General features: G+C 39.4%; 1 protein-coding gene across 4 annotated transcripts in view; it reads left to right on the top strand.

Moving 5' to 3' along the window:
* Positions 1-1,635: 1,635 nt before the first annotated feature.
* LOC124291388 (hemicentin-2-like) overlaps positions 1,636-9,109 on the top strand; it is a 33,217-nt gene continuing 25,743 nt past the window's right edge. For 3 of the 4 annotated variants that reach the window (XM_046728374.1, XM_046728375.1, XM_046728372.1), the window contains exons 1-2: positions 1,636-1,922; positions 2,464-2,597. In XM_046728374.1, coding sequence (XP_046584330.1) covers positions 2,531-2,597 — 67 coding nt within the window. In that variant the 5' untranslated portion in view covers positions 1,636-1,922; positions 2,464-2,530. Of the gene's footprint in view, positions 2,048-2,463; positions 2,598-9,109 lie in introns of all 4 variants that reach the window. The other variant, XM_046728373.1, reaches the window with a different exon arrangement.

Here is a 9,109-nt window from a genome sequence, read left to right as displayed (position 1 = left end):
ATTTCTACATTAAATTGTTCAGCTATGAGTGTTTAATACGAAAATAATTTTTTGAAGATCCGGGTTAGAATTAGTCTTCAGTAACCCATGCTTGTCGTAAGAGGCTACTACCGGGATCGGGTTGTCAGGTTTGCTTGACACATTTCATTGTATTCCAATTGCGTAGATCGATGTTCATGCCGTTGATCACTGCATTGTCTGATCCAGACTCGATTATTTACAGATCACCGACACATTCATTACTGGAATATTTCCGAGTGGGGCGTTAAAAAACAGACAAACAAAATGATACGATAACATATGCGCATATATGTCTCACCGTTGAATTATCACACATGGGGTATTTGTCCCGTATGTCCTTATGTAGAACTATATATATGTATGACATCAGATGAAATAGCTTCAGCTAATCTGTATCACTGTTCAACTATGTATATAATATCTGATACATGAGGCTCGTCATGTCTCAGTCCTTGCCTATGCGGATGCTATACGATGTCTCGTTTAGGCGGATCCTTCAGGGTATATTAGGCCATACCTGTAACTAGGTCACTGCAACAGGCACAAGGACCGCACATATTCTGTGTATTGTTTGCATGAAAGGGGATGCACGGACGCGTCTACTCAGCACGTTCAGTGAAGTGAGAAGGATGAGTTTTGTATCAACCTTTGGCCGGCCTCGCTGTTGAAAAAATCTAAACACACACTCTTTTCCTGGCTTGTGGCCTTCAGATCAAACAGAACCGGTTTGTCGACAATGTCGTGGTTGTATACCAGAAATACACCATGGTAAACAACCTGATGTTTGACCGTTATATAGATATATATAGCAGTGTTTCGTGCAGTCAGCGTGTTCAATACAAACCGTCATGACAGTGAGGCTGTGAACAGCTGTTGTTCCATGTCCGTGTCCTCAATCGTGGATTGGAATCTCGACCTACTGATTAACTTCTTTGATTGCCAGCACTGTGTTCGTGGATGTCACTAGCGTTAAACCGTCATTAAGTCGTTAAGGCGTACGTGGAACAGTCATACTTACTGTCATGACTCATTCGGCAGCTTATCCCATTAATAAATGGCGGCACGCAAATTGGATATTTGATATGATATCGAAGTGCAGTATGATTAGTAAAGTCCTTGCACAACAGACATGTCGTTACATAGAACGATTATTATATGCCCTGCATTGTGATGAAGTAATCATAATTATATTCCATACAAACTACGCATATATAATTACTACGGTTTCCTTCATAGCCTGTGGGTCAGAACTCTTACCAGCGCAGCCAGGCATAAAATGTGATGGATACTTATTCCACGTTAGGTTGTTATTTCCATTTTCAGTACCATATTTCAAACTTAATGTGTATTTTGTGAAACTAGTTGATTTTGTATTTTATATTAGGGAGAGGTGTGGGGTAGCCTAGTGGTTGAAGCGTTGGCTCCGAAGACGTGGGTACGATGTGTGAAGCCCATTTCTGGTGTTTCCCGCCGTGATATTGCCGGAATATTGCTAAAAGCGGCGTAAAACCCAACTCACTCACTCACTATATCAGAGCATGGACTTTACGTCATATAACCATATGTGGCAGGAAGCGAAGCATGATAAAAACAAGTTCGGGCACTCATGTGTGAAATACATATTCATGTTTGAAACCACACATAGTGCAGTGTGAGCGGCTGTCGAGCCAACATTGCATTGCCCGTAAACAAGCGAGCAGCGTTATCTGTCGGTTTGAATACCCTATACAGGTAGCCACCCAGCCAGTCACCCAGCCGTTCACCGCTGTGACTCTGACATACTTGTACTGCATTGAAGACAGGTGTGGGCGAGCTCCACCGATATGACGGACCTTTGAAACATTCGCCACTGTTCGTTGAATCAGGATGTTACGTGGTCAGTGCACCAGCAACACCTAAAGGTAGGCACGTACAGCAACTGGTATAGTTCTCACACTGTCCACGTACATGTACAAAGGTGAAGGAAAATATACGCGTCCCTTGTTTGTATGTACCTGAGATACCATATACAGTCGGTCGCTATAGCGTGAGTACTCTTTACGTCATGGTGGGCTTAGTTTTGTGGATCAGATCATTTTACTAGGGAACACCATCGTTATTAACTGATATCCATATGTGCCATAGGGACTGGGCGAATTTTGAATATCTCTAACGCGGTCACGTTGCTCTTCCTGTCCGCCATGCTTCATATCTGGGTTACCTGGCAGGCCAGCAGGTATATTGATCTGCCAGCACATTTCAGGTTGGGCTAATAAACTAGCCAGTTTAAACGATTTGGGTATTGGAGTAATTGTCAAACGTTTGGTAGTCCCTGGCCATAAACATTTCAAAGTTTAATCAATGCATATAGTATCGTAACAACGACTGTTTCATGTACTGTAGACATATGCACGTCAAGATCAATCAAATAGCCTCATGATATGATATTTTTTGCATTTGTAGATACCCTGTATGTGACCAAACAGTTTTAGCCAGCACAACCTCCCAGTGAAGGAATCCCCGCTTCAGCATGAGACTGTACTGCACCGCATTCTTATTCCTCGCCCTGACCCAGCTAAACGGGGTTGTAGCACAGGGTAAGACCATTGTCAATAGAAATACACGTGATCAGGCTTGTATTTGCTGTCAACGGCAGGTCACGCTGTACAGTGACTATAGCGTGACTCTATGGAACCAGACTATGAGCTCAACACTGCGGTATTCAAATGAGTCAGTTTCGCCATGTTGTTTAAGACCTAATGTCGCTTTCTGGTCCTGATAGACTGTTTATCAGCTCTATGATTATACACCCCGTTTTTCTCAAGATAACGCTATACATCCCGAGGTATCTGCATTAACGAGGCTCTCCTGTATGCCCCCCCGCGGGGTTTGTTATAGCAGAGTTAACTGACCTATTTGACTCACTCATTGGAGATGTGGTGTTATGGAGAGTTATAAAAAATCATTGCACAGGGTCTGATTGCATTTCTGAATATACAATATGTTTCAGAGAAATTTATCTCTCATATTCTCGTAGGAGTATTATTTGGCGTCCACCAAATGACACCACTATTACTTAAGGGTTTGATTTCGACCCAATAAACACTCCTTATCAGTGAGTCATTATCACTTCCTGCATGTTGATAAGAATGTTCCTTGTCTTCACGACAACACCTTTATGTGCCAATACAGATTTTACGTTATATACAATGACAAGGATAGGCACAACACCGAATGTGACATTCCAGTATATATGATGTATTTTACGACACATGTATGATTATTTACATAACATAACAGATGGTAATTAATAGTACATGCATTTCATACTTCAACACACATCTGGCGTGCCTACTGTGGTGACACTAACTTTAGCATGAAATACGTATAGTCATGGCTTGACATTCATTACAACATATATGTCAGGTTACTGGCTTGTACACCTGATAGCTTCTCATGTAATGTTTTTCGATCTAAAAGAAGCATATATATATACAAAGTATTGTTTACATCTAATAGACATATTGTGTAGAGATGTCACATCAAAGGCAGAAGGCTCAATATATAAAGCAGGTGTCTTGCAACTAAAGCATCATATTGCTCATATAAGCAATATCATAGAGTTTCTTTGAGAGGCATTTTTAGAAGTTGTATAGTCGAAGGAAAACCAAGTTATATGGATAGTCAACTTCTTTATTGCAATGAGTGCGACGTTTCGGTGTAGGTACTAACACCGTTATCAGGCAAGTGATAGAGTTTTGGTTTAATGTAATATATAGTAAGCAGTATTATTGTATGGATAGCATCAGGTATTTTACTGTAAGCAGTTATATCTAATGCATCATGGAGTACATCGTTAGCTCGATTGTTGTATCTCAGGAGATAGGCTGTGATACGCTGCTGTAGGTGATAGGCTGCATACGAGGCATTAGGTAGTAGAACTACATAGTGATTAGTTACCTTGAGGCCGCTTGTAATATATATTATTGTTGTTACATGCGAGAGAGAGAGAGAGAGAAAGAAAGGGAATCACACATATATATCTATATCTACATGTATATATATATGTATATATATATATATATATATTTATATTATATCATATTCAAGTATTAAATATAAAGCAGTATTATGGCATCTATGGGATGAGGATGTATTGTTAGTTAGGGGTATTGTTGTATGTAATTATCAGATACTACAGTAAACAGTATTGTTACGTGTGTGACATGAAAACGTGGGTAACGCATTGTACGCAGTATTGTTGTATGTATGGACTAATATCTTATGTAGAAGGCGGTTGTAGAGAGAACAGTAGTGAGTAGTAATGTTACATTCCTTGCATCGCTGTAGACAGTGTTGTATGTAGATACCACAATGCAACGGGGTGACAGTGTTACAGCTTAGAGCATACACCGAGTGTATAGAGCCTAGCGCAATATACGTACGTGTTATCCCCCCTCCTCCTCCTCATCTGAGATATTACGTACTATAATGGAAGCAGTGTTTGACATAAATCAGGCAACCAACAGTACGAGGGGCGTCCCAAAAGTAGTCGGCCTCACCTAGAAAATTATGCAAATGCATCTGTCTTTATGTTATATTTTTCCAAACCCAAAAACAAAAACAAAAACAAAAACAAAAACACCCCCCCAAAAAACACACAAACACACACACACACACACCACCACCACCACCAAAAAACCCCCAAGCAAACAAAACAAAAAACAAACAACCCTCCCCCCCGACAACAACCAAAAAACAAAACAAAAACAACAACGACAAAAACCGCAACATATGCAATAAATGCATCTCACAAACTTCAGGAAACAATATATGCAAAAAACATTTTAGGTGTTTGAGAAGTCCTTTAGAATCAAACGAAGATGTTAGAGTGCAAAAATCGCTTGTTGAAGTGACTCCCCCATGATGTTTACTGAAAGAGCTTGTTTTGGAGACACTACCCATCCCCCCTTTCAGATGACGTAATCATAAGGCATAGCATATTCTAATGTTTTCACTTATGCATACATGATGCCAAGGGTTCAAACTAAATACTGAATGGTCACACAAGTGTCAGCACTCAATATATTGTAAACAGTGCCAGCTTGAATATCTGGACACAATGTTTTTGAAAGATTAAAATGGGGGTGTGTGTGTGTGTGTGTCCTTTAAAAACAGCCCCGTCTAAATATAAATCAAGCAATCCAAATCTTTAAAGGTTGATTGTGACGGGAAATTATCCAATACTATACTGAACTAATTTTACATGATATTATCTGAAAGCATACCATTATCCAAGAGGTACAAAATGACAGATCGTTTTTCACTTTCAGCAGTTCTTAAAGAAGTGAAATATTATACCCAAATGTGTTGTGATGACTAATATCTCGTTAACCATATTACCAATATTATATCGTCGCAGTCCTGTCAAAACCTCGTATCTGACTTTTATTAAGTTTTGAGATAATAAAAAAAACCTGTTTCATTTTTTAATGTGCAAACTTAATACAATGAGTTTCAACCATAACTTTGCATCATTATTTGCAGTGAAACCAAACATGTTTGGCACCTTAATTCCAAAGGGTTAGGCCTGGATAAAAAATACGAGGTTTTGCATCAAGTCTATTATTAAATAGGATAGTTTGAAAACAGGTAATTTCACTTAAATGTATTCAATTAACAATTAAACAGGAAGAAGAGACGGTCTGGTGTCTGTTCAACGAGCCAGAACCATTATTGCATTATCAATACAACGTTTAAACAAGGAAAAGATCATTTATGGCTCAAGGCCAATTTGCATGACATGTTTTATCGGTGTAAGAAAATACTAAATCGACCACTTATTCTTGATTGCTATATCCTGATTTATTGTAAGGTACCCTATTCAATCCAAAATTTCATCTCATTTACAGTATCGTCCCTAAAGACGTCTCACGGGGCGCTGTACCTGTACTGACTATACAGTCAAACGCCTTAAAATGAGCACACATTGTTACAAAGCCTTTGTAACTTAAAGATGAAGAATGGAACGAATTGTAACACATGTTCTGTATCAACCCTGATTACCTAAGTCTTAGCAAACTATTGGGCACAACTCTGTACGTGCATGCAGGCACCTTCCCCAAAGTTTGATAACTGATAGAACAAATAGGAAACAACCGTTAGGACATATGGTACAGTCACCATGTTTCAACAGTGATAAGCCTTATAATTATATCGGCCTCTGACAAACGTCTTAAAATGAATAAACACCCATGACATTTACGAGGTTTTGTATGTTATTATTGGATATCAATAGGATAGGTGCTTTTGAAAAATGGTTGTATCTTGGAATATTATTGGAGGATTGTTATGAGAATTTGACTGAAAATGCATTGTTACTAGATGAATGTATTTTTCATCTAAAGTCAATTTTGGCAAAATGCAGACTTACGAGATTTTAACAGGACTGCGAGGATATGTGAAATTTTGGATATGGCTTTGCTAATGATTCCTTCAAAATAAAATGGAAGCTTTTCTACCATTGGACATCGAGAATATAGTTAGGCTGACTACTTTTAGAACGACCCTCGTACATAACATGTAGTAATATGCTAGTACTGCTAAACACCATGTATTCTGACAGGATCACTGGTATTGGTGAATAAGTAGAAGGTGCAGCACACAGCGAGCAACGGAAGTACAACGTCAGATATATAGGGGCGGTGGGGTAGCCTAGTGGTTAAAGCGTTGGCTCGTCACGCCGAAGACCCGGGTTCGATTCCCCACATGGGCACAATGTGTTAAGCCCATTTCTGGTGTCCCCCGCCGTGATATTGCTGGAATATTGCTAAAAGCGGCGTAAAACTAAACTCAGTCAGTCAGTCAGTCAGTCAGATATATAGTAAGCAATATAGTAAGCAAACGTCATAGTAAGCAACCCGTGAAGGTCCGGGTTAGAATATTGATCTTCAGTAACCCATGCTTGCCGCAAGAGGCGACTAAGGACATGTGCTGGAGATTAGGTGCCTGACTCTGAGGGTGTGGGTTCGAATCCCGGATGGGACTCAACTCAAAAAGTACTAGAATTTGTACTTTACTAAGAAAGTGTAATCCCAAATATAACATATGTTATAATAAGATATTGCATTTTCATTGTATGAATTCGTTGAACGACCGCATCAAATAACGGATGCATTGTTAGGCTTCATGGGTGAATAATGAAACCAAATCCGGTGACATATGACACATTGATTGACACAGGATACCCGTTATTAATCAATATGGAGTAAAACAAGGAAATTACTCCTTTTAAAACTTTGTCTGTTTGTGTAGTAAAGAGAGTATTTTAGTAAATTTACGGTACGCGTGTGTCATACTGCCACAAAACTTAAGCTCATACACTTCTTAAGCTCACACACTATATGTGACAAGCAATGGCGCGTCATCACTTATATGTTACACACCTCATAAACTGTTCACATTATATGGATGGATAATAGTTTATCATCATTTCAAGGACTATATTCTCTGGAAGTGGGCGAGTTTCAATTTCACAGTAGTATTCCATTGGTATGATTATTTAAATGAGGTTATCATTTTCAAGCTCTTTATAATATCATGGATAAGGATAAGTAGTTGGAACTTGACTCCGGTTTTGGACCTTCTATATGCTATTATACTGGTATTTCTAAGTCTTGAAAAAGACAAATATGTTTTATGTGTGCTGGTATTTACTGCGTATTAAAAGAGCATTTTTTTGCCATAAACAACAAACCGGTTATGGCGTTTGTCCTGTTGTTGACTCATTGGGGTAACTAAGGTTAAATTTCTCACACTATGGACCGGAAGTCACCTTTGTCTGTTGTCTCAGTGGTTGTATTGTTGCCTGTGCTGAGTGAGTTTTACAGTTAACCCTACTCGCTGTACAGGACAATAGTTAACACAGTAAGTAATACATATTTGATTTTAACAAGAATAAAATCAAATCACCAGCACATACAGGAAATAAAAACATGTCTAACTGACAGGTCATCACCACACCTAGAAATATAGCGTCCACCCACGTGTAAAACTACTCATGTGTCATGATCGATCGGATCCCAAGTCTATGAGACAAGCAGAATAAAAGCGTCCAACATACTTCAGACATGCATTTGCCTGTTAGACGAATGTCGTTTAGGTAGACGACAAACCAAAGCGTTGCAGTTTTTACTGATAAGAATGATTTATGATTTTTGTTGACTAATGGATAAGGATATGAAGTGTTTGCTGTGGGTGACGCGTCTGGTGGGCCTTATCAGGTGATCTGTGATCGGGGCAGGAGGGAAGGGCGTGAGGGTGGTCTCGCGGGTATGTGGTTCCCCCTTCGCGACAATGGACCCGTTCCTACAGCGACCGTTATGCCCCTACCGCCCTCTCAAGGTTATCTTGCAGCCGATGCAGCTGTAGAATCGCTTAATAGCTATTAGGGCTGTGCGTTAAAACCGTAAATGTTTCAAAGTGTGAATCATCTATCTTACGTTCAGCTTGTCGCACTTATACTGAAGCAATACATTGGAACATAATTCTGTGTTCTGAAGTTGTCAGTAGCAACACTAAGTAGTATTTTCTTGCTTTTGCGTGGCTATGTTCAAAACCCCAGATTTAACCGATATGTTGTCTATATCACATGAAAAGGTTACAATTATATACATTTTCCATTAGTTACCTAAGATGTATGAGTGAGTGAAAATGGTTTGACGCCGTTTCAATGGTTCGGCCAATGGCTATCAACTAAGACTTGGTTGACATTTCCCAAATTAAGTGACTCGTCATGGATCCTCTGCTTATGAGCACCATCGGCATTAGATTATAGTCAGTAGGTACTGCATGCACATACGGCTTTGCGTTATTTACGTTCACGTCTCACTTACCAGAAACGACAGAAAGGGCAAATTCAAGAGCATTTTCTGACGATTTATGTTAAAGTATTGTTTGGACACCGGGCGTTTCCAATGCATGGTCTGCCTGATCAATGTTATGTAGGACTGTGAAAACGAGGATGTGTCTCCTTGCGTGTTACATGTACTGCTGTGTGTTGTTAAACGTCACGCTCAGCAATATTCCAGCTCCTCGTACAAAACATAAT

Source organism: Haliotis rubra, unplaced genomic scaffold (genome assembly GCF_003918875.1).
Source record: "Haliotis rubra isolate DU_JTF1 unplaced genomic scaffold, ASM391887v1 Scf49, whole genome shotgun sequence".
NCBI classification, from domain to species: domain Eukaryota; kingdom Metazoa; phylum Mollusca; class Gastropoda; order Lepetellida; family Haliotidae; genus Haliotis; species Haliotis rubra.
This window is presented reverse-complemented; position numbering and strand designations above follow the sequence as displayed.